The sequence below is a fragment of the Narcine bancroftii genome, chromosome 12, assembly GCF_036971445.1.
Source record: "Narcine bancroftii isolate sNarBan1 chromosome 12, sNarBan1.hap1, whole genome shotgun sequence".
NCBI lineage: Eukaryota > Metazoa > Chordata > Chondrichthyes > Torpediniformes > Narcinidae > Narcine > Narcine bancroftii.
In genome coordinates, this window is record NC_091480.1 from 53,258,910 (window position 1) to 53,285,245 (window position 26,336).

Here is a 26,336-nt window from a genome sequence, read left to right on the forward strand (position 1 = left end):
AAAGAACATTGTTCACATTGCTAGAATTCAACATCTCCCAAAGGTTTGAAGATTCCTCTCGCGTATCCTGAACTCTCCCAGATTGCCCAATGAAGTGTAATCATTCTCAAAATTCAGTCGGAGATCCAGGAAGGGAGTTTCAATTTGCATTGACCTTTTAGAAAGCAGATCTCTTCAGTTCAAGTCCATTTCACACAACCTGAAATCAATGAACTGCAAGCTGACAGCCCATTCCATGACATCATACTCGCTTGTGATTTTTAAAAAATATATAAAAATTGCCAATTGTGCACCAATTCAAGACAACAGAATTACCTGTACTTGAACTTCATATTTTTTTAGTGGAATTGGTGGGCTGGGGGTAGGGAAGAGGGTGGCACTGTTCGAATCCCGCGCTCTCTGTAAGGAGTTTGTATGTTCTCCCCGTGTCTGCGTGGGTTTTCCTGGGGGGGGGGGGTCTGGTTTCCTCCCACCGAAACAAACCGGAGGTTGTAGACTAATGGGGTGTTAATTGGGTGGCATAGGCTAGTGGGCTAAAGGGCCTGTTACTGGGATGTGGGTCCAATTTAAAATTGATTTTTAAAAACGAGAGAATATGAGCAGTACATACCGATTGATTTGATGGGAAAGTTCGGTTTCCAGAGTTTGCTGTGGCAGTGGAAAAGTCACTTGAAAGTTGGGTCTTCTTCGCTACTTTAGAAAACGTGGCATTTGTTGTTGAGTCAGGAGGAGCTTGTGGTGAGGTATTACCTGAATTCATCACAGACATCAAGGTCACAGAGTCACACCTTGATCGAGTAGAGTAACTGTTCTTGGGATGAGATACTGTTTAAAACAGAAACACATATTGGAAAAAAAAAATCAGAACTACTTGTTTTAGTTAAAAAAAATCAAGATGAAGCAATGGTTGGATATCCAGACAAGAGGTCTACATTTCCACACTGAACGAAAGGATACCAGCCCTAGAAGCTAATTATCACTGTCTGCTCAACCACCCTTTTCTCCCAAATGCTTGGCCTCCTTTCTCATTGCCCACAGTAAATTGTGCATGTTGGATGCCACCCCCTCTTCCCCCATTCTGCCCAACGGTTGAGTCAGAAACCCGGCAAATAGAGTTGAGGCCAGAGAAGTGGGAGGTAATGCCTTTGGGAAGGTGCAAGGAGGCAAAGGAGATGTTGGGCAGTGCAGAGGGACCGAGGAATCTCATAGAGCACTGGCAAAGATCCGTAAAAGGAGGACGGGTTTGATAAACATGTTTAAAAAGGCTTGAAGAGCTCTCAATAGCTGAGGGAGTAGGGAGGCCATCCTGGAAGCTGGGCAACAGGGCTCGACTGTGCACTTTTCTGCTTCCCACACCACAGGAAAGACACGGCTGCACCAGAGAGACTGTAGAGATTTACAGAGACTGGAAAATTGTAGGTGTCAGTTTAGCGTTGTGGTTAGCAACGCTGTTACTGCACCTGTCTGTAAGGAGTATGTACGTTCTCCCCGTGTCTGTGTGGGCTTTCCCTGGGGGCTCCAGTTTCCTCCCACTCTTTGAAATGTACTGGGGGGCTGTAGGTTAACGGGTGTAATTGGCCGGCGTGGACTTGTGGGCTGAAAGGGCCTGTTACCGTGCTGTATGTCTAAATCAGTTTAAGTTAAAAATTGGAAACTGGGGTTATTTTAAACAGAGGAGACATGTCAAGTGTATAAAATTATAGGAACAGAATCTGCTGGAGGAATTCAGCCGGTCGAGCAGCATCTGTGGGCGAAAAAATAATCATCTGGACGGAGAGTGCAGAGGGGAGATAGCCAGTGTAATGATCTCAGGGACCAGTGGGGGATTGGCAAAGTAGGGTGGGTGAAGAATGACAGACAGAGGTAGCTGGTTTGCAGGTGCCTGTGGGGCAGGGGGCACGGTGGAGAGAAAAAAAATAAAGGGGGTGAGGTGGAAGAATAATCCTGCTGATATTTTGCTCGTAACTTGAAGGGTTCAAGCCTGAAACGTTGGTCATGTATCTTTATTTTTACTATATAAAGTACACGGCTTCACCAGCTGCGTTTCTCCAATGTTGTGGTTTTACTTCAAGAAAAGTTGACAATTGTGGTATTATTGGGAAAGGTCAGCTGCCCTTGTTTAGAACAATTTTGGAAGGACTGTTTTCAAACACTATTGGTGATTTTAAAATTGGATCCTTGCCCTTTAATTGCCCTTTTGGACTATCTCAAGAGATGATGCCAGATTTAATCTTTTACTTCATTGATGGCCAGTCGTGCAATATTGATAAAATGGAAAGATAATACCCTACCTACACATACAGTGGCCAAACTATATCATGCCTTGCTTAAATTTAGAGAATTAGATAGGTGATCAAGGATTCAAAAAGTAAATTCCAAAAGAGATGGCGCCCATTTATGAATGTCTATCATCATGTTAAGAATGAGTGTTGTTCTGGAATCCCTTCCAAGTTGGAGTCACTTGATTCATACATGTCAACTTTCAACCTTGCTTCAAGGAAGGGGTTTTGAAATTTTTTTAATGATGATTTATTTTATTATTAAGAATGCACTTGGTTTATTTTTGCAAATTTGGAGCCCGTACATGGAAATTTTAGGTATAACTATCTAGTGATGTTCTTCCAGCCTCTTAAGACCTGTGTAACCTTCTTCCCTGAATTGATCATATAAACCTTGCTGGAGTCCTGTGTGTTGAAGTGATCAATCCACAAAGCTCTTTGAGTGTTTCTTTATTCTATACAAATATATATCTTTTTAATATATTTTTTCTTGGGGATGGGAGGTTTAGGGAGGGGTAATAACTATTATGTAATGATTGTACCCTTTTTAAATTTAAACTTATTGTTTTGTATGATTGTTTATTAATTACATACATGATTTTAAAAAAAATTAAAAAACGCTCTGGATTCCTTAATTTGTAATTTTGTGGCACATTGTGTAATCATACCATTTAATTGTTAAAAAGGGGAAGGTCAGATGGGACCTGAAGAGGAGAGACATGGGTGGAAGGGAATGGAAGCAGAGTGAGAGGTGAGAATGGGCAGGGCAGGGAAGGGGAAAGGAGCTGGGAAGAAGAGAGAAGGTACTCATTCTGTGAAATTGGAAAATTCAACATTCAACCAATTAGGCCATAGTCTTGATGTGGCTTGACCTGCTGAGTTCCTCCACAGATTGTTTGGAGATCTGGAGTCCGGCATCTGGAATTTCCTCTCTGAAAGGGTTAAAGTTGAAACCCTCAACACATTTAAACAGTCCACAAGTAGAAGGAAAATATACACAAACTCTTTCTGGTATGACAGTGAATGCCAGACATTCAACATTCTATATCTAGATTCCACCCTTTCTTCCCCCCCCACCCCACTCCTTTCTAAACAACTATCAGTCTTCTGGAAATGTTTCCACCTTAATGAAGGGCTCAAGCCTGAAACGTTGGTTCTGTATCTTTACTTTTGCTACATAAAGTTCACTGTTTGACCTGCCAAGTTTCTCCAGTGTTGTGTGTTTTTTTTAAAAAAACTTTTTATTTTCACCTAACTAGCCCACAAATCACCAAATGCTCCCTATAAGCATCCGCTGATGGAAGGTCAGTGATGTGAAGTGTTGACTTGGGGCTCCTGCATTGACCCATCCCGCCTTGATCCTTCGGCCAGATGTTCAGCCTCTGGAGCACTTTATTTCTGCCAGAACCATTATAATGCGTTGAGCCCATTGATGAAGTTTAAAAGGGAACACAACTCTACCTTCTGATTCACCGTTTTCAAATGGTCTTTTGCTACCCACAGGCTGGTGCCTGATACAAATGTCAACCAGCAGTCTAGCTGAGATCAGTGTTTATTGAGTTGTGGGCACTTGCTGCTGATTAAAAACAACAGGAGAGAACTGAAGCATTTGATCGACTTCAGACCATCCACGAATGCTGTGCATGTCCCAATGTGCCTTGTGGTCAACCAAGTCAAACATTCACTTGCATTTCAAAAAAAACCACACCTTTTCACCACCTCAGGAATAGTGCAAATGGCACAAAATGTCACCTGTGTGTTACACGGGCAGCCAATTCATGTACAAGTGGATCCCACAAACGGCAACTCGACCAATGACTAATTTGTCCTTTTGTGGATTGTTTCCAAGGTAGAATGCTAGCCAGGACTTGGAGCATACTTCAGACAGCATAAAGGGCTCTCCTCCATTTGTATAAGCAGACAAAGGAGTTGGCTCCTGTGGTGGCTCGCAACAGTGTACCACTCTTGGTGCTGCAGAGCAGTGTCAGCGTGGATTGCTAGCTAGAGAGCCTCTGCTAAGCCGAAAGCAATACACACTTATTTCAGTCGGCATCTTAAGCTTACAGCAAACTTAAAATTGGAACTACTTTACTTCAAATTTCTGTATTTGATCTCGTTCCTGAACATTACTCTGGAGTTACTTTTCACGATGCAAGACCAGAGTGTTTTAAAAGTTCTCATGTTCAGCATCTGTTTTGTGTTGGGTTCCACTTGGAGCGTGGGAATCTCTATGTTTGCAGATCTCAGCCCTCAGTGTACATTTTTCAGAGCAGATGTGTGCAGACTTCAGTAATAACAAGCATATTGATAATAGAATATGGATTAAATTGTGAATTTTGTCTCCAACTTTATTTTTGGCAGTTCAATTCAACACAAAATAAATAGCCATGGAAAGGTCTTTCCACAGGGGCGCAAAAGAATTCCATGGGAACCTTGCCTTCGAACCAACAGAAAAGTATGTCAGAAAAGTACCATTTCCACACACAACTGTTGGTATTCGTCAGATTCTGTCCACTTGCTGGTGTTTGTCACAAAATCAATGTACTTTTGAGCATGCAACACACGTGGACTGCGGAGTATTGCGCCAGTCTTTTCTGCGCACGCAAAATTTGTGCGCAGCTGTGCAATCAAAAGCCTGCCACTGCTGGCTCATGAGAAGCCTGCATGATGCCAAAGAATTGCTTCACATCCAAGGTGGTACAGTACAGCAATTATTCACGTAAATCCAAAGCGTAAATGCAAGGAGCAGGAAAGGGAAGGTCAGGTCAGGCTCCTCCAGAGCAATTCTTGCAGCAAGATTCATCTTGGGAACTGCCAGTGTCTACTGAATCAACTAAGAATCGTGGCAAGTCTGAAGCCCAGAGAGAAATCTCACTCACTCACCCACTGGTCTTTCACCACCACCCCCCCCCCCCCCCCCCCGCAAAAGGAAGCTATGATATGCTCGACAGATGCCTTGATGATCAGCAGAGAGAGAGAGATTAAGCTTACTGGGAGCTTCCCTCATAAGGAAGCTGTGGGCATCACGGTTCCTGCGCAAGATTGTGGAACATGCACATGGAGAGAACTTTCAAATCACCTTCGCAGGAAGCTAGCGGTATGAAAGGGCATGGTTGAGTCATGGGCTTTATGCAGCATGTGAATCTGATATCCATACAAAGTAGATGAGCCACTCTGAATAAGCCACTCTGTTTCCAAGTACCTTTTACATGCAGTTGCCTCAAATTCATCCCCACTTCCAAATGTTAACCCTTCCACTCAGCATTCTGCTGCTCTCACAGAGATAGCTCAGTCACCTGATACAACTGTGACATTGATAACATGACACTTCATCTTCCCTGACCACAATATCCTCCTCCTCCATGGTCCAGCTGGTTGCCATCAAACTCACCTGCTTTGATTCTCATCTGTGCCCTCTGCGTCCACCCCCAGGCATCTGTCTAGCCACCTCCAATTCCTCGCACATGTCTTTGGCCATGCAACATCAGAAAGCGTGCAACTCCATTTCCCTACCCCATCTCTCGACTCCTTCACTGTCTACAAATTTAAATGTAGATATACAGCACGGGCCTTTCTGGCCCACAAGTCCGTGACGCCCAATTTTCACCCAATTTACCTACAATCCCCAGTACATTATGAACAGTGGGAGGAAACTGGAGCCCCTGGAGGAAACTCACGCAGAGAGTGCAGGATTCGAACCAAGGTCCTGATCGCTGATGCGGTAACAGCGTTGAGCTAATCGCACTGCCCAAAATTGAGAGGCAGTTTGTCTTAGATCCAGCAGTGGATCAGGTTAACTGCAAATGATCATCATGGTGACCAAATGTCATAATTGTCAGACCCCAAAAACTGCATCTTTGCCAACCATTCCACCCCCTCTCAGGCCACTGCCTGAGGTCAAAGCATCTATTTGCCAACTTGAAATCACAACGGACCCTGGATGTGCTCATGATCACTAAAAACACCTTTCTGTAATACCACTAGACCCTGCCCCAGCCTCAGCTCATTTGTTGCTGAAATTCTAATGCAAGCCTTTTTTTTTCTTGAACCTTTTATCAGCTTCCTTCATTTGACCATCTGTAAATCTGAAGTCATCCCAAACTCATTTCCCTTTATGCTAGTTATTCCCAAATCCCGTGCATCAATGATCCCCACTGGAATCCTATCTAATAATGCTTCCCAGGTCAACAAAGCTTTGGGATGAAAATTCTCATCCTTGTTTTCAAAGCTGTCCCTGGCCTCAGATTTCAGTCTTAGATATCTGCACCACTCTAATCCTGACCTTGTGCCCACCTCCAATTTTCACTACTTGCCTTCAGTTGCCCAAGCCTTAACCCTGGTTTTCCAAAAACTCGTCCAACCTCCAACACCCAAGCTTTCTACTGGTGTGGCTTGGAATTTTATAATGCTCCTGTGTTGGGAAGCTTTGCTTTGTTAATCAATGCATCTTTTTTGCAGGGAAGCTCTTGCTAGATTCTAGCTTTAACTTGGACCCAATCAAGGGCAACGCCTTACGAACACTTTGGTCTCTCATCGTTGTTAAGTCCTGGTTCATTTCACACTTTTTATATAACCCAATGCTGGTTTTTAATTAATGCATGAATCATTTTTGAGACACCTTGATGCATACATAAAAATGTCAGACGTGATCAAACTTAATTTTAAATATTATAATGAAATAACTGTTACAAGGATCTGCAGAAGGAATTTATTTGTGTTGAAAAGAATGCTGAGCGAACTTCAAGATGCTCCACACAAGGTCAGAAAATTCTGAAGCTGTCAGACCCTTTCAGGAACATCCAAATGTCCCACAGCAAATAATATTTCTGTTCAATTTAGCTCTTTCCAGTAACAAGATATTTAAATTTAGTCATACAGCACAGTAACAGGCCCTTTTGGCTCATGAGTCCATGCTGCCCAATTCACACCCAATTAACCTACAACTCCGGTATATTTTGAAGGGTGGGAGAAAGCTGTAGCCCCTGGGGAAAACCCATGCAGACACAAGGAGAACATACAAACACCTTACAGACAGCGCAGGATTTAAACCCTGGTCCCAATCGCAGACACTGTAACAGCATTGCACTAACCGCTATGCTCAGATACTTGATCAGGTGCACTTGCAGAGTTTAACTGCACTCTGCAATGCCTGACCAGCATGGGGAAAATATGGGCAGGAAGGCTTGCACAGTGCACGCACACCCACAGAAAAGCTTTGCCAAACAGGGAGGTCTTTTTCAGCACCTTGGGGGCTACAAAGGTGGAGAGGCTCGGAGGGAATTACAGAGTTGACAGCTTTGGAAGCCAGAGGCTCTGACGCCACTTATGAGTTGATTAAGACTGTGGTGATGACAGAGACCGTGAAGGGATAGGAAAACATATGAGAAGTTTAAATCGCCTCAACGTAGTTCACCAAGCAGAGGGACGATTGGTTGGTTGTATCCTCATGTACCGAGGCCCATTCACCAATGGTATTTTAGAGTTGCGCCTTCCTGTTCTCTGCTTATTCCTTGAAGAAGGGCTCAGGCCCGAAACATCAGTAATACATCTTTGTCTCCTACAGACACTGAGAGACCGGCTGAATTTCTCCAGCATTTCGGTGTGTTTTTACTGCAACCACAGCGTCTGCTGACTTTCGTGTTTCACTTAAATTTATGAAGGATGGAATGATGGACGCTGGTAAGGAATACATTGGAATGCTGAAGCTGAATGCTAAGTCACAGGTGAGAATTTTAGTAGATAGACTGAGGCCTGGGTATAATTAGGTTATGGTCCAAAACTGGAGCTTAGAAATGATATGAATATAGAATGCAAAATACATTGTGGGTAAATGTCAATTTAAAAATCTGTATTGAAACAAGTGCAGATGTTGGAATCCTGGGCACACAGGGAGAATCTGGAGAAACTCAGAGGGTCAAGGCAGCATCCAGGGAGAGAAATGGACACTCAGCATTTTGAGAAGGGACCCCATATCACGGCTAAAGAGGAGATAAAAGGGTCCCAACCCGTTGCGTTGGCTGATCATTTCTACCCATGGATGCTGCCCGACCTGCTGAGCCCCTCCAGGTTCTCGGTTTATTCAATCAATATCAGATATCAGCCAGGGAAAGGGCTGAAGAGTTGACCAGGGAAAACAGAGAAAATGGCTTAATTATTCCCATTATTGAGTTCGAGGACATCTGTTCAATGGCCGACAAGATGCCTGATAATTCAGGGCCCGTGAATCCAATTCATCACAGTCATGATTATTCAAGATGAAAAATAGAAGGTTGTCAGCATCAAAGATTGGGGGACACCAGAGGTAAAGGTGAGTGTGTGAGAATAGTGGCATTACTGGTAGTTTCCTGGCTAGGACAGATTATACAACTGAACAAGTGTCCCACCTAAAGAAACCATGGAAGAGGAGTATCAGAAGATGGCATGGCTCACATCAAAGGAAGACAACAGACTGAAAATCACATTGGATACAATAACCACACAAGACTATTTGGACTTTTGACACGATCCATAATTAGCGAACTTTGGCAAATTAAACTGAAAAAGGTAGCAATTAATCCTCAATGAAAATAGAAACAAAATACCTACAAACTTGTTTCCATTCTGAAACAGCAGAGATCTGATGCTTGCAAGCATTTCCAATGACATTTCCAATGACTTATTCTAGTGAGATTGGAACTGCTAGATGTGGGCAAGATGGGTCCCAGGTGCTGAAGGCTTCCTGATTGTATCGGGAGTTTGATGGTTTGAATAGGAGTCTGTGAGGCTGCAGGAGCGCTGGAGGCGAATCTATGAACACTCAGTGACTCTCTTTTGCTTCTCTTTCTCCTATTGTTGGGACACCGGGTGATGCTAATAGCGACTCTTTGTTTGCCTTACAGGAGGCAAACATTGAAGTACACTGTGCACATTACATTTTTCCTATTATTACATGACAATAAAAGGCATCTTGAATCTTGCAAGGTATATTTAAGTATCAAACAGTTTTTAAAAAAAATAATTGGACATCACATTGCCAAGCCTCAGCTTACCTTGTCCAAAGGCTTGGATACTTGCTTTCAGTTCTTCCACATCACAGGTGAACTGTGCACATCGACTCAGGTCTTCATCATATTTTCGTTCACTAACAAAGTGCTAGAATAATACATTTAAAAAAATTCTAGCAGATAAAGTCCAGGTACAGTATATGGTAGCTTAGCTTTTTTAAATTATGCAATAATCATAATTCTGTCTTGTGTAATTAGCAATTTGGATTAAAAAACTTGCGAACATTTCTAGAGAATTATTAAAGCAGAGCCCCCACTGTATCATTGCATCAATTCATCTTGGGAACATTAAGTAAAATGTCAATGTAAATCAAAGAACAATTTACAGAGTATTAAATTATGTGCGCCATTTATACCACATACAACCACCTTTTGGATAAGGTGTCTGGGATCAAAGGACATAAATAGGTACTAATTCACTGAAAATTTTTTACCATTTTAGAAGCAGTTATCTGCTTGAATAAAATGGGTCAAAACGTAATAATTCAAAGCACAACTTGAAGCAACGGTGGGATAGGAAATCTCATCTTTCTATGCTACTCCATAAAAATAGTGTTTAATTAAGTAAACTAGCTGTAATTGCACAAATTGCACCAGACTTTTCCAAAACTTAAATAAAGCAATGTTGTCAAGTGGAATATCATCTGTCCTGAATATAGAACATTAAAGGTACAAGTTGAGGTTTATTGTCACATGTCCCAAGGTTTAGTGAGAAAGTTTGCTTTGTGAGCAGTCCATCCCATCTACAGTACAGCAAGTAAAATTGTACAGAAGTGTGGAATTGTCGAGAGAGAATTGTTGGTTCAGAGCAGAGGCATATTTTACAGCTGTGAGGTAATCCTGAGGTGTTGATTGAAAATATTACTATTTGCCAGTGGCAGGATGTGATGTGTGTCAAGGGCGGGGATGTGGAATGTTGCCCTGGACGGGGGAGCGCTTTCTTGAGCATTGGGTTCAGGCTTGCCTCAATGACACTGATATCTGTCCAGGTGGATGGTCACAGGACTTCACCCAAGGTGGGAAGGTTGTTATCAGATGTGGATGTCACAGCTGAGGCAATGCAAATGCTCTGTTGCTAAGAGTCTGGTGGTCAGACTCTGTTGGGCAAAAAAAATGTGGAGTTGAAGGTTATTGGATTTTAATATTATACTTTGATAAAATGAACATAGTAGATTGAGATGATGAGAGCAGGGGGAGTTTGTGGACACTTAGTGGAAGTGATGAACCAAGAGGCTTGAAGACAACAAAGCTAAAGGTGCGTGCAGAGCAGAAGGAAAGCTATATAGAGATCAGTTTGAGATGACTGTTTGATTTAGAATCTGAAATAAAGAAACAAAATGTATAAACTTGCAGGCATCTACAATGAAATAAATGATAGGAATAAATTTGAAGATTAGATGTAGAGTTAGCAAATGTATATTAGCTTGATCAGAGGAAAACAGTTAAACATTACTTGGAAAATCGGAATCTAAATGGGTGAAGGAACAAGGGGATCACGGATGTCAAGTACAGTACAACTCCAATGATCCGAAATTGGATTCTCCGAAATACTCATTTAACTGAAATTTTTTAAAAAATTCAGATAAATGAAGATATCCCAAATGAATCAGAAATCCTCATTTATCCAAAATTTCTTTTGGAGCTGAACTGACCGGGGACCTTGGGCTCCCGGGCAGGAGCTGGGCCTCAGTGGGGAGGTGTCAGTGATCAGCAGTGGCCAGTATTTTTTTTGGGTGAGAATTAAAAATTATTTCATGATTAAAAAGCCTTCCCTTGTTGTTTGTTATCATTTAACAAGTGATTTGCTGTTGCTACTGGGCTGTTTTAAAAAAAACGACCGTTCTCCAAAATAGGCCCGATCCGATCATTTCAGGTAATCGGAGTTGTACTGTTAAAAGTAGCAAGGTCGACAAGGCCTTTCAAATAAATAAAGCACGCATAAACATTTACAGCAAGATAGTGAAGTAGAGAAGATATGCTAAACTTTAATCAAACAGTGGGTGGTTGACTTTTGAAGAACTGTTGTCATCAGTGGATTTGCAAGGAAGGTGTGATTACAGTAGTCACAGAACAAACTAGGTTCCTTTTCTCCGGAAACAGAATGTGGTGAGATGATCCAACAAATGTTTCTAAGTCTGTGTTTTGATGACATCATTGAGAAGAATAGGAGAAGCTATCAGAGAGAGACAATTTCTGAGAATTCAAGCAGGCAATTTTTTTTCAGAGAATGGAGAGAAAGTATCACAAGAATGACATTTCACTTGAAATTCATTTCAAGACCTTCTATTTATGCAGTTCCTTACCAAGTCCTTCACATCAAACAGAAATCCACACACAATTTTGATGAGAAAGGCAAATGCAGCAGCCATTTTGCGCAAAGTCTCCCCAAAAAGCAACAAACTAAACAGACAACCTGGCTTCGTGGAATTCATTCAGCCAGTGCAAGAACTACTCTTTACCCAAGGTGTTATTTCATATTCACCTAACACGCAGATGAGCACCGTTGGAAGGATACTACCTTAAACAGCACAACAATCTTAAATCGTGTATTGAGAATGTCCTTCCATAACAGATGAACCTATTCAAGTACTCAAAAGGGGCTGGAACCCACAAACTTCAGTTGATGGTGAAAATGTGGACACTAAGCAAGGTGACAGAACACAGGGATAATTCAGCAATTCAATTGGTTTTGAACTATCAAGAAACACTATTTGAGACCAGTAATTTCTGCATTAAGCCTTCTGCAAGATTGTTGCAAGATTGATGATTGTCAGGACAATCATCCAAAAAACCTTCCACAAAGCACAGGAGAGGGGGATTTAAAAAAAAAAGCACTGAGGAGAGAATAGATCCCCTTAATGGCTTCCTGATGGGTGAAGTCTCAAGTGAACACTTCTCATCAATATTTACAGCAGAGAACATGATGGCAACTGGGGAATTCAGGGAAGAGAGTCATGATGTCTTGAAACAAATCCTTGTTATAAAAGAGGAGGTGCTGGTGGTCTTAAAGCACATGCATGTGGATAAGTTATGGGACATTGTGGGAAGTGAGCGAAAAAATTGCTAGGGTCCTGGCAAAGATGTGTGTATCATCGTTAACCACAGGTGAGGGCAGTTAATGTTGTGCATTGAAGGGCAGCAAGGACAAGCCAGGGAACTACAAGCTAGTGAGCCTGATGTCAATGGAGGGAAAGCTACTGGAAGGGATTCTGAAGAAACAGGATCTGTCTGCATTAAAATTTAGACACACACTACGGCAACAGGCCATTTTGGTCCACAAGTCTGTGCCGCCCAACTAGACCCCATTAACCTACACCCCCGGTACGTTTTGAAGGGTGGGAGGAAACCAGAACACCCAGGGGAAAACTCACACAGAACGTACAAACTCCTTAGGCAGCGCAGGATTCAAATCCGTTCTGATCACTGGCACTGTGACCCAACTCTACGCCAACCCTGCCACTGTTTCTGAAGAAGCGATCAAGAGGACTGACAAGTGGGAAAGGCTGGAACATGGACTTCAAGTCGGGATCTGGCGTGACATGGCCAACTGCATGCAAAATTGGCTTGATGGCAGGAGTCAGAGGGTGGTAGAAGAGGACTATTACACAGATTGGAGGCCTGTGAGCAAAGGTGTGCTGCAGGGAATGGTGCTGGGTCTGTGGTTGTTTACCAACTCTATTAACAAACTGGATGAAAATGTAGATGTCATGGTTATCAAGTTCACAGATGATGGCAATGGACAGTTGTCTGATTCCGTGAAAGTGATGGCACAGGTAGACAGGGTGGTGAAGGTGTTTGGCAAGTTTGCCTCATTAGTCAGCACATTGAGTACAAGAGCAAGGACACCCTGTTACCACACTGGTACCACACTTGGGAGTATTGTGCACAATTCTAGTCACCCAACTGTCAGATTAACCTGGAAAGGGTGCAGGAAAGATTCACAAGGATGCTTGGTACTCAGACTTGAGGGCTTGAGATACAAGGAGAGACTGCGACATTTTTCTCCTGGAACACAGGAGGCTGAGGAAGTTACTTTATTAAGATAGGTAAAATCATAAGGGACATAAATAATGTGAATGGTCACAGGCTTTTTCTCCAGGCAAGACTCAAAACTAGAAGGGAAAGGGTTAAGGTGAGAGATGAAAGATTTAAAAGGGCAATGGGTATATGGAACAGGCTGCCAGAGGAAGAGGTAGAGGTGGCTACAATTACAATGTTACAAGGCATTTACACAGATACATAGATAGCAAAGGTTTAGACCAGTGGTTCTCAATCTTTTCCTTTCCACTCACATCCCACTTTAAGTATTCCCTACGCCATCAGTGCTCCGTGATTAGTAAGGGATTGCAGGTATGCAGGTGGGAAGATAAGGTTGAGAACCACTGCTCTGGACCCAATTGTTACTGAAATATTTTGCTTGAGAAAAATTGTCATTGGCCCATTTCCTTTGTAGTTCTGAAACAGTGCACATGAATCAATTAGGGACGATTAAAAGAGTAGTTTCAGCCTTTTTCTTCCCACCCACATCCTACCTTAAGCAAACCCTTACTACAGAGCACTTATGGCATAGGGATTGCTTAAAGTGGAATGTGAGTGGAAAGAAAAAAGGTGAGAACCACTGGTTGAGAGGGATGTGGGACAAATGCAAGTAAATGAGACTAGCTCAGGTAGGCCACTTATTTGAGTTGGTGGGGGGGAGGAGGGGGCAGAAAGGCCTGTTTCTTTGCTGCACATCTCTGATTCCAAAACAAGCACAAAATGCACAGTCTAAATTTTGCATCCCTGTTCAACTGTTTAGTAGCTCATTGCAAACGAGCCATACAGTTTCAGCAAATAGTGTTTAAGATTATTTTCCTCACATGGTGAAGGGAGTTACATTTATGATTTTGGACATATGAATCTATCCGGCGAGATGTGCATTTACAGACAGTAATAGTGGTCGAATTGTTTTTGGAAAGACCTGTACCCACTCACGACTCCTGCGGCTGACAGTAAACAATATTTAGCAATGCGCCTGACCCTTTCCATTTGACTGTTGAATACTGAGCAATCAACACAATTGGATACGGGAAAGATTTGGTTTCACAAAAAGGACGAGAAATCCAGCCAATAATTAGAATATGAAAAACCAAAAGACCAGGTTATTCCTCAATAAGGGAGAAATTGGCAAAACTAATTTATATGTAACTGACATTCAAGTCAACAGAATTTAAATTGGCCTCCATCCTCGAATGAACACTCAAACAACTGTGGGGATGATGTGCCTTGGAAGTCACTGAGAAAGAATACATGATAGAATGGAAGGCAAAGGAGTCGCGTACATGTGGGTTGTGGTTTATAAGTTTTATTAGTGCAACAGTTCTACATACTTCAACAGTATACACTGCAGCTAATGAGAACACAAGAAACCCATATCAAAACTTTATTTTATTTTCTCGGGAATAAACAGAACCTGCTTTACAGGCAAGTTCAAATGTCAAAAGGGCAGTAACTTGGTTAGTTCATATCCTGTATCCAGGTTGACTACTTGGATTTCCAATTGGACTGTAATACCAAAAGGTAGTCATCGGCTTAAGGGTGATAATATATAGGAATTGCACAAAGCTGAAAAAGTGTTTTATTTGATGATTCATTGTGATGGTTGACTAATTATAATATGTGTACCTTAATATCAGCTCTGAGTTCTACCAGCTGTTCCTCTGACATGTGGACAGCATTTTCTGTATTTCTCTTCAACGCTTCAGCTCTCTTCTGGCGCCGGTCCAAGATTTCAACTAAGGGAAAGCAATAGAACAGAGAGAGGTAGGTGAGGCATTGGGAAGGGGTTTATTTGTCCTAGTAACTATATCAATTTTCTCGGTTCTAAGTTGGTTAGGATCTGTAATCAACTGAAAATCAAGTTCAACATATAAACTAAAAGCAAAGACTTGGACTTCAATGGCATCTTTTGTATCCCTTTCAATATGTCCAGAATCATTTTTTTAAGCTGATGAATTACAAATAAAACAATAGAAATATCCTATCAGACATACACATTAAAGGATTGAAACTTAAAGGGAAAACAAAGCACGGTTGGTGTAGCGGTTAGCGCAACACTGTTACAGCGCCAGCGAGCAGGACCAGGGTTAGAATTCCGCACTGTCTGAAAGGATTTGTATTTTCTCCCTGTATCTGCATGGGTTTTTCCTGAGGGCTCCAGTTTCCTCCCATCATTAAAACATACCAGGGGTTGTAGGTTAATTAGGTGTAATTTGGTGGCACGGACTCATGGGCCGAAAGGACCTGTTACCGTGCTGTATGTCTAAATTTAAAATTAAATGCATTTTAGTATGCCTTAGAAACCAGCATGCATCTATTTGAAGGACAAAGCCATACAGTTTGAAAATGATTACAGATCATAATGCAGTTTAATATGCCAGAAGCACTGTCGAGCTCTCAACAAATTACCAAATCAATGACACTTCTGAAATGCAAAATTAGAAACTGTAAAATAGTGACTCACGTGCTTCTGCTTTGACTTTATCCATTTCTCCGAGAAGTGCCACCTCCCTGTCCATGAAACTGTAAGGAGAGGAAACAAGAGTTTATAGACAGAGAGTTCCAAATGCAAGGCCTCATAATGATGCAGCTGGTCACCAATGGGACCAGACAGATTTCATTTTGAATCGTCAAAAAGGTCAAATCAGATCTTTAAAAGTGAACATTTTAAGACTGTTAAAGGATTGGAATTCAATACAACTCTTTTTCTCATTACGATGAACCTAATTTTGAATTTATTGCTGCTAAACAATGAAAATAGAATCCAAACTTTTTCATTTATCATGATGTGGGTAACATCCTGAAAACAGCTTCACTTGCAAAAGTCATCTGTGCAGAGAGGGACCAGGGCCAGGTCTATGTGCAACTGGTTCCTTTTGTGGCAGCATTGTAGCTGTGAATGAGCTTAATTTCACTCCACCTTACTGGTCCAGTAATGGAAATATGAGGTTTAGTCCAGCGCAGGAAGCACACATTTCGGAACAAGTCAATTTTTTGAGTGGAGTTGAGTCTCCTTAAATATGGAAAGACCTTCCACAGTATTTTCAACGCAGCCAACAGATACAAAGTGCTAGATTATCATTCCTGAAGATGTGTCATACCTGCTGACTTTTTTTCTGGAACAAGTCTTGACTTGATTAGATAGTCAGCGTTTTAACAGTTTTCTTCTGCTTCACATCAACAGTGAAAATCAGCCAAGGTGGTGAAAAAAAACACATCGTTGGCAACAAGTACAAATCCAACACTTGTGATGATAGTTAAGGGAAACACACAAAAGTTTCTCTTTGAGAGCAGAACAGACTGAGTTGCACAATGTTCCATTCACCCTGTGGAGCAATCAGTCTCCATGACTTAGATCATAAATAGTTGTAATTTCATCCACATGGGAACTAAAATCTGGCAAAGTGCTAATACTATCACAAAAATTAATCTGCCATTGGGAATTGTGGCATTCTCAGATAATAGTAACAAAATATTACTTCATGTGCTTTGACTGGACAAAAACAAAATGATGGTACATGGGTTAGAGCATTAAAGTGGCACACAGATACAGCGACTTGTGCAGCTTGCATTATGAATTTCATCCTTCCCCCTGAATTTACAAACCATTAAATAATTAGGTGAGGCAAAAAACCAGATACAGTATGAATCAAAAGACAGAGGTTTACAATCCAGTGATCATTGGGGGAAATCAGAGGGGAAGAGGGTGAGCAAACTTAAGTCCTTGGGAGTCACTATCTTGGAGGATCTTTCCTGGACCCTGTAATGGAAGATTTAAACTGTTTTTTACTTTTGCAGCCTTTGCTTCTGCAAGGCTGAGAACCTGCTTGTTTTTTTAGAATCAGCACACATAATCTAATTTACACCATGAGGCCCAGGATGCATATTTAGTAGACACACCTAAATTCCACCATGGGGCCAGGATGCAGTTGAATCAGTGGACATTATCCAACTTCTACCATGAGGCCCAGAGATGCAGAGTTTTCTTTGATAATTAAATAATTTGTTCAAAGAGATAAGATCTGAAGTAAACAACTTTTGGGTAATATAAGCCATGGTCCCACTGCTGAAGTTTGAGACTCTCCAAGAGGTGGCAACATCTCTAAACAAGAAGAAGAACTTTAAGAGTCCAGCTCACCTCCCGGTCGAGGGAGGTGGAGAAGCTGCTACCGGCGCCCTGACAACCGACTACAAGTGTGCAGTCGTTGCCTCGCTTCAGCAGTTGGGACCAGTCCAGGCGTTGATAAGTATAATTGGGAAGGGCTTGCATATTGTAGTGTGAATTCAGCTTTAGATTTAGTAATAAAGTCTGGTTGGTCTCAAGATGTTTCGCCGAAAGAAAGAGGTGAGTCCTGAGCAGTTCTTGATTCTGGGATGGACTTCCATAGATGATGGGTTTGGCATGTTGGCCAATACCCTGTCTTTGTTGGAACCACCCATTAGTTGGGATGAGAAGTTAGACCCATCAAGTGCACTTCTGGGAGAGCGGGTTGCCACTCTCCTTCGAGAAAGTAAATTTCCTTGTAAAAAGGGGACGCTGACGGACGGTTTTTGGCTGCTGGCCACAGCCTAACGCCACTCCGTTCAGCGTGAAGTAGAATTAGTTCAAAGAGAAGTAGAATCTCAGCACAAGAGAGAGCAATTAGATGAGCTAGAAGCTATGAGACAATGCTGTTCCATGATGAGCGAGATTGTTCGCACGAGTCAGGACCGAGCCAAAGAATGGGAAGATAAGCATGTCCAAACAATCTGCCATAATATTAAACTCCGGCAGCAGCTCTGTGCAGATAAAGAAAGGCATGGAGTAGAACCTGATCCACATCGTATTCGTGCCATGATAAGGAATGGCGACGATCCTGATGTAATTGATGAATGGGACTGGAATATCTGGAATGATGACCATGGTAATAATGCAGATACTCCTCAGCATGTGTCTAACATACTACCCTTTCCACCCGCTGTTCACGCCCACCCCATAAGGCAGCAGACTTCCAAAAGAGACGGAAAGGGGGATGATGTAAGGGTAGAGACTGAAGGGATAGATACCCCAATCTCACAAGCAGACCCAGGGCAAAATACCCGAACCCCTGCTTATGCTCTATGGCCTACCCCCTCTACAGGATGGCTGAGGCCTCCTCCCGTCCACTGGGCAAAAGACCCTGTGGGCCAAAGTGGGAGCAGGGTTCAAGAGCAGTCAATGATATGCGACTTCTCTATAAAAGAGCTGGCTGCCATTGGAGATCGATTTAGGCAAAAGGCAGGAGAAACGCTGGCAGCCTGGCTCCTGCCTGTTTGGGAGCAAGGAGGGGGTAATGTCCACGTCAGCTGCAGGCTCATTTGTGGCTGACAAGTCCGATGCGGGACAGGCAGACACGGTTTCAGCAGTTGTAGGGAATATCGGTTGGTTGGGGTTGGGTTTTTCCTCCTTTGTCTTTTGACAGTGAGGTGAGCTCTGTGGTCTTCTTCAAAGGAGGTTGCTGCCCGCCAAACTGTAAGGCGCCAAGATGCACGGTTGGAGGCGATATCAGCCCACTGGCGTGGTCAATGGGGCAGGCACCAAGAGCTTTCTTTAGGCAGTCCTTGTACCTCTTCTTTGGTGCATCTCTGTCTCAGTGGCCAGTGGAGAGCTCGCCATATAACACGATCTTGGGAAGGCGATGGTCCTCCATTCTGGAGACGTGACCCACCCAGCGCAGTTTGATCTTCAGCACCGTGGATTCGATGCTGTCGGCCTCTGCCATCTCGAGTACTTCGATGTTGGTGATGAAGTCGCTCCAATGAATGTTGAGGATGGAGCGGAGACAACGCTGGTGGAAGCGTTCTAGGAGCCGTAGGTGATGACCCATGATTCAGAGCCGAACAGGAGTGTGGGTATGACAACGGCTCTGTATACGCTAATCTTTGTGAGGTTTTTCAGTTGGTTGTTTTTCCAGACTCTTTTGTGTAGTCTTCCAAAGGCGCTATTTGCCTTGGCGAGTCTGTTGTCTATCTCGTTGTCGATCCTTGCATCCGATCAAATGGTGCAGCCGAGATAGGTAAACTGGTTAACCGTTTTGAGTTTTGTGTGCCCGATGGAGATGTGGGGGGGCTGGTAGTCATGGTGGGGAGCTGGCTGATGGAGGACCTCAGTTTTCTTCAGGCTGACTTCCAGGCCAAACATTTTGGCAGTTTCCGCAAAACAGGACGTCAAGCGCTGAAGAGCTGGCTCTGAATGGGCAACTAAAGCGGCATCGTCTGCAAAGAGTAGTTCACGGACAAGTTGCTCTTGTGTCTTGGTGCGAGCTTGCAGGCGCCTCAGATTGAAGAGACTGCCATCCGTGCGGTACCGGATGTAAACAGCGTCTTCACTGTTGAGGTCTTTCATGGCTTGTTTCAGCATCATGCTGAAGAAGATTGAAAAGAGGGTTGGTGCGAGAACGCAGCCTTGCTTCACGCCATTGTTAATGGAGAAGGGTTCAGAGAGCTCATTGCTGTATCTGACCCGACCTTGTTGGTTTTCGTGCAGTTGGATAACCATGTTGAGGAACTTTGGGGGGCATCCGAGGCGCTCTAGTATTTGCCAAAGCCCTTTCTTACTCACGGTGTCGAAGGCTTTGGTGAGGTGGGCTCTGCGGTCTTTATCTGCACTTTTCTTGGAGCTGTCTGAGGGCAAAGACCATGTCAGTAGTTCCTCTGTTTGCGCGAAAGCCGCACTGTGATTCTGGGAGAAAATTTTCGGTGACACTAGGTATTATTCTATTTAGGAGAATCCTAGCGAAGATTTTGCTTGCAATGGAGAGCAGCGTGATTCCCCTGTAGTTTGAGCAGTCTGATTTCTCGCCTTTGTTTTTGTACTGGGTGATGATGATGGCATCACGAAGGTCCTGAGGCAGCTTTCCTTGGTCCCAGCAGAGCTTGAAAAACTCATGCAGTTTGGCATGCAGAGTTTTGCCGCCGGCCTTCCAGACCTCTGGGGGGGGATTCCATCCATACCTGCTGCTTTGCCACTTTTCTGTTGTTCAATTGCCTTATATGTCTCTTCCCAGGTGAGGACCTCATCCAGCTCTAGCCTTAAGGGCTGTTGAGGGAGCTGGAGCAGGGGGGATTCTTGAACTGAGCGGTTGCACTGAAAAGAGATTGGAAGTGTTCTGACCATCGGTTGAGGATGGAGATCTTGTCGCTGAGGAGGACTTTGCCGACTGAGCTCGCAGCGGGCTTTGGACTTGGGGTGAGGGGCCGTACACAGCCTTTAGAGCCTCGTAAAAACCCCTGAAGTCGCCAATGTCCGCGCTGAGCTGGGTTCGTTTGGCGAGGCGAGTCCACCACTCATTTTAGATCTCCTAGAGTTTGCGTTGAAGATGGCTGCATGCGCGACGGAAGGCTTGTTTCTTCTCTGGCCAGGATGGCTTTGTAAGGTGAGCCTGGTGGACAGCTCACTTCTTTGCCAGCAGCTCCTGGATTTCCTGGTTGTTTTCGTCGAACCAGTCCTTGTTTTTCCTGGAGGAGAATCCTCTTCACTGGATTGCAGTATGGCAGTCTTCAGCTGATCCCAGAGGGTTTCAGGGGACGAGTCCGTGAGGCGGATTGCATCCTCGAGCTTTGCTTTGATTTTGCCTGGAAGTTTCCTCTCACTTCGTCTGACTGCAAGTTTCCAACATTGAACCTCTTTCTGAGGGCTTTGCTGTTCCTGGACTTTGGCTTGAAGTGAAGGTTGAGCTTGCAGCGAACCAGCCGGTGGTCAGTGTGGCATTCCGCGCTGGGCATGACCCTGGTGTGGAGCACATCTCGTTTGTCTCTTTCTCGCTCCAGGACGTAGTCCAGGAGATCAAGTGTTTGGATCGGGGATGCATCCAGGTCGTCTTCAGGCTGTCCCTCTGCTGAAAAAGGGTGTTTGTAATGACAAGCCATTGTTCTGTGCAGAGCTCCAACAGGAGGCGCCCGATGTCGTTGCACTTGCCGACACCACGCTTGCCCAGGATTCCTGGCCAGGCTTCTGAGTCTTTGCTGCCGCGAGCGTTGAAATCACCAAGGATGACAACCTTGTCGGCTGTAGGGGTGCGTTGAATGAGGTTGCGCAGATCAGTGTAGAACTTGTCCTTTTCTGCTGGTTCCGCCTGGAGGGTTGGAGCATAGACACTGATGAGGGTGATGCGACGCTTGTTTTGAAGGGGGAGTCGCATGGACATGATCCGGTCCGAGTGGCCTGTCGGGAGGTTTGAGTTTGGAGGCAATGGAGTTCTTGACCACGAAGCCTACACCAGATAGGCGTCGTTCATCCATAGGCTTGTCAGACCAGTAGAGTGTGTAGCCCGCGCCGCGTTCTTGGAGGCTGCCTATCTCTGCAAGGCGGACTTCACTGAGAGCAGCTATGTCGATGTCAAGTCTGAGGAGTTCATGTGCGATGAGCGCAGACCGATGTTCAGGTCAGTGGCTGTCAGTCTTGTCTCGCATGGTTCTGATGTTCCAGCATGCTAGCTTGAGTTTGTGTGCATATTTTGAGGGGGAGGAGGGTTATATTGAACCCCTGAGGAATTGTTGGGATTGGAAACATTGACTATTAATGTCCGGGTCACTGCTGAGCTGCGGGGTAGAGGAAGAGAGGTGGATTACTTACTTGCCACTCTAGGGGATGCCCTGCTACGAGTATACCCATCACCAGTAGATTGGGACTTACATTTGCAGAATAATTGGGGAACCCCAGAAGAGGATATAGCAGCAATTCGTCAACAGGCCCTGGCCTCTGCCTCGTATGCAGGGCGTTTGAGGCTATGGGTACATGGGGGGAGCCCTGATGAAGAGATATTCACCAGATTGGTTCGTTCTGCCCAACCCACTGTACGGGGACTGGTTCTGTCCGTAACTAGTCCGCTAATTGGGCAGCCTGAGTCTGAGGCAATGCACGCCTTATCTGAGCTTAGAGAATTAGAATTGGGAGGTAAAATCCACTCACGTACAACCCAGGTTAAATCAGACAAGCAGGATGAAAAGAGAGGGGCTGCTGCTAATAACGGAGCGACAAGAAAGGACCTTTTTCTAACCTTGTTAAAGTTAGGCGTACCTAAAAGTGATATTGAGGGGAAACCTACTGCGGTCCTTTATAAGAGAAAGGCAGGGGAACATCATCCCCAGCTGTTGAATCTTCCTGGCCCAGCTGTGCCTTCTGCTCCCACTGCTGCTCCTATCGAGCCAGCTTCTCTTGCTCCAGTTATCCGTGATGAGATACAACAAATGGTTAAAAAGGCTCTTATGGATAATAGTGGCCTGTTGGCCTGGAAGCCCCCAAACCCTAATAAAGCATGAGGGTGTTGGCAGGGGCCCCGTGTCTAATCCATTGAGATACGGCGGATACACGGGGACCCATGGCCCTACATACCGTTAACAGTCCATTGGGGTGGGGGTAATGACCACCAATATTTGGCCTTGGTCGATACCGGTGCGGAGCACTCGGTGATTCCGGGTGATTCTGGACTGGACCGACATTTTGAATAGAGGGGATAGGAGGAGCAATCACCCTGGCGAAGGAAATAAAAGTCCACGCCACGGCGGATGATGGCCCTTCCCCTAAATGGTTACGTGCCCTGGTGGGTGTCACTGACGAGTGTATCCTGCGTATTAATATGTTGGCCGGTACGGCCCTTAATACTAGCCAAGGGGGATTTGCATTTGGAATTCGGTCTATTACAAAAAGACTAATGGTGGGTCGGGCTAGGTGGGATCCTGTGATTCCCTCCCCCCCCCACCCGAAACCAGTGTGCATTCCACAATATCGCCTCCCTGGGGGTTAGGAAGTGATTACTGCCACCATCGATGCTTTGCAAGAAGGGGTTGTGAGGCCCGCAACGTCGCCCTTTAATAGCCCTGTTTGGCCGGTCCAGAAGCTGGATGGCTCCTGAAGAATGACAGTTGACTATCGTTTTTTGAACAAACATGCCCCACCACTTGCTTCGGCACTTCCGGACATTGTTACCCTTATTGAAAACATTGCTACTGGGAACTCAGGAACATGGTATGCTGTCATTGATCTCGCTAATGACTTCTTCAGTATTCTTATAGCTGAGGTCTCACAGGATCAGTTTGCCTTTTCCTGGAAGGGGCGTTAGTATACCTTCACCTGGCTCCCTCATTCTCCCACTATTTGCCTTTCTCTTATAAAGGACCGCAGTAGGTTTCCCATCAATATCACTCATTGTCCGTGATTTGGAGACGGTGCCAGTATCGCCTTCCCTCTCAATTCACCATTATATCGATGATGTGATGATCCAAGGGGCCACGGAAGAGATGGTACAGAAAGCAGAACAAGAGGACGCCTGGTTTACTGATGGTAGCAGCCGGTGATTGCAAGGAAGGCAGAAGTGGAAGGCGGTGGCTTACCATCCCAGGTCAGGAACTCACTTATTGGGGGAGGGGGATAGTGGCTTCAGTCAGTATACTGAGTTGAAGGCAGTCACTTTACCACTAGACCCCCATGATCACCCTCTTCGCTTGTTTACTGATTCCTGGGCTGTGGCTAATGGACTAGTGGTATGGATGCCTGATTGGCAAAAGAATGACTGGCTGGTACATGACTGCCCAGTATGGGGCAAACAGTTGTGGCAGCTGTTGTGGGATGCTTCCCATCATCGTGAGATAACCGTATATCATGTTGATGCCCATACCAATGCGACGACGAACATGGCACAACATAATGCAGTAGCAGATCAGCTTGCCACTATCAGCCACGCCGATACCATCCCCCTGGCTCGATGGGCACACGAACAAAGTGGCCATTTGGGGGAGAAGGGATCAGCTATGTAGACCCATACACATGCCTTACCCATCCATCAGAACAATGTCCGCATGGTCGTGCGGACATACCCAGCATGCCAGTTTGTGAAGACCTGCACCATTCCTCCTGGTCCGCATGGCCAAATAAGACTGGGTGCTCGATCAGCTGCAGTCTGGCAAATTGATTACATAGGCCCTATGCCAGAATGTATGGGTAAACTTTACGTCCTAGTAATGGTTGACACCTTTTCAGGCCTGGTTTTTGCTTTTCCCACCAAGACGGCTGACCAAGCTAGCACTATCCAAGGACTAAACCATTTAATTTCTCGTTATGATGTGCCAGAGGAAATTCAGTCTGATAATGGCTCGCATTTCTCCAGGAAGGCAATATGTGATTGGGCAACTGACAACAGTATCTTATGGGTCCACCATATTCCTTATTACCCGCAGGCTGTCAGGTTAGTTGAACGAATGAATGGCTTACTGAAGGAACAAATTAGTTTGTTAACATCACCGGGGACCCTGAAGGGGTGGTGCCATGTGCTGCAGCAGGCAATTTGAATCATCGCCCTTTGAAGGGAGGTACACCTTTCCACCGACTTCTTCACGCTTCTGAACTACAGCCTATTCCAGAGGAAAAACAGTCATTGCCCCCCATTCCCGAGCCAGAGAATGCCGGACCAAAGGTATGGGAGGCACCATCAGGTAGTGACCCTCCTGTAAAAGGGAAAATAGTGACACCTGCCCAGGGTAACACTCGGTGGGTAGCTATTGAGGGACAGGGTGATTTAGTTTGTTTAAATACTGAACGCTTACAGCATGGTGAATGACATATGTCAGGCTTCTTTGTTCCAGATCCTCCGTCTTGTGCTCCTGCTGATCTGGCTTAACCGCTGCTTTAATGCCAGCAATTGGATTTGTAATGTCGAGGACTTTCCGAGGGAGTTGCCCGTGCGGGACACGGCCCGATGTATCCACTAATATATCTGATATTGTTAAGCATGTTTCAAAATCTGTTCGTGAGCTTCAGTGTCTGGGTATTGTGGCCCACAAGGATGGTTTGAGCCTTGATTGGAATCCTTTTTCATGGTTAAATGGTACATTTGGGGGATTGGACCACAATATTCTCCGTTGGTTGCTCGCATTATCGCTTATTTTTGTGCTTATTATAGCTTTAGTTTCTCTTTTTCGCTCCTTCTGTACTCAAATGCTTGTTGGGTCTCGTAAGTGACAGGCTGCGACCAAGGGGTGGAATGTAATGGAAGATTTAAACTGTGTTTTTTTACTTTTGCAGCCGTTGCTTCTGCAAGGCTAAGAACTTGCCTGTTTTTTTTAGAATTAGTAGACACATCTGGTTTACACTATGAGGCCCAGGATGCATATTTAGTAGACATTATCCAACTTCCACCATGAGGCCCAGAGATGCAGTTTTCTTTTGTTGGTCGCAGACTGTCAGGAGACCTTGAAGATAATTAAATAATTTGTTCAAAGAGATAAGATCTGAAGTAAACAACTTTTGGGTAATATAAGCCATGGTCCCACTGCTGAAGTTTGAGACTCTCCAAGAGGAGGCAACATCTCTCAGCAAGAAGAAGAACTTCAAGAGTCCAGCTAACGTCCCGGTCGAGGGAGGTGGAGAAGCTGCTACCGACGCCCCGACAACCTACTACAAGCGTGCAGTCGTTGCCTCACTTTGGCAGTTGGGACCAGTCCAGGCGTTGATAAGTATAATTCGGAAGGGCTAGCATATTGTAGTGTGAATTCAGCTTTAGATTTAGTAATAAAGACTTGTATGAACTGAACCGCTCTCGGTGTGTGTGTGTCTATTTTCTTTCGGTAGCTCAAATACTGTGACCAATCTAAAACAAACAAAATGAGAGGTATAAGTTTACCCCAGACAGACCCAACACACTAATGGCATTGTGAAGAAAGCACGTCAGCGCCTCTACTTCCTCAGGAGTTTGTGGAGTTTGGTACGACACGGGAAACCCTGGCAAAATTCTACAGAGATGTGGTGGAAAGTGTACTGACTGTCTGCATCAAGGTCTGGTATGGAAAGTAGAAAGCCCTGTGAACACAGCCCAGGATATAACAGACAAAACAGTTCCCACCATCAAGAATGTCTACAGGGAACGCTGCCGGCAGAGAGCAGCAGTGATTATCAAGGATCCACACCACCCAGCACACACTCTGTTCTCGCTCCTGCCATCAGGAAAGAGGTGTAGGTGCCCCA

The 26,336-nt window shown here is 44.5% G+C and overlaps 1 protein-coding gene across 6 annotated transcripts in view; it reads right to left on the reverse strand.

The window, feature by feature from the left end:
* The window catches only part of LOC138746933 (spermatogenesis-associated serine-rich protein 2-like), a 102,173-nt gene that overhangs the window by 6,606 nt on the left and 69,231 nt on the right, over window positions 1–26,336 (reverse strand). For all 6 annotated transcript variants that reach the window (XM_069905625.1, XM_069905626.1, XM_069905620.1 and 3 more), the window contains 4 exons: window positions 15,825–15,883; window positions 14,987–15,096; window positions 9,308–9,410; window positions 611–825 (listed from right to left, as the gene is read on the reverse strand). In XM_069905625.1, the coding sequence (XP_069761726.1) occupies window positions 611–825; window positions 9,308–9,410; window positions 14,987–15,096; window positions 15,825–15,883 (487 nt within the window). The remainder of the gene's footprint in view (window positions 1–610; window positions 826–9,307; window positions 9,411–14,986; window positions 15,097–15,824; window positions 15,884–26,336) is intronic.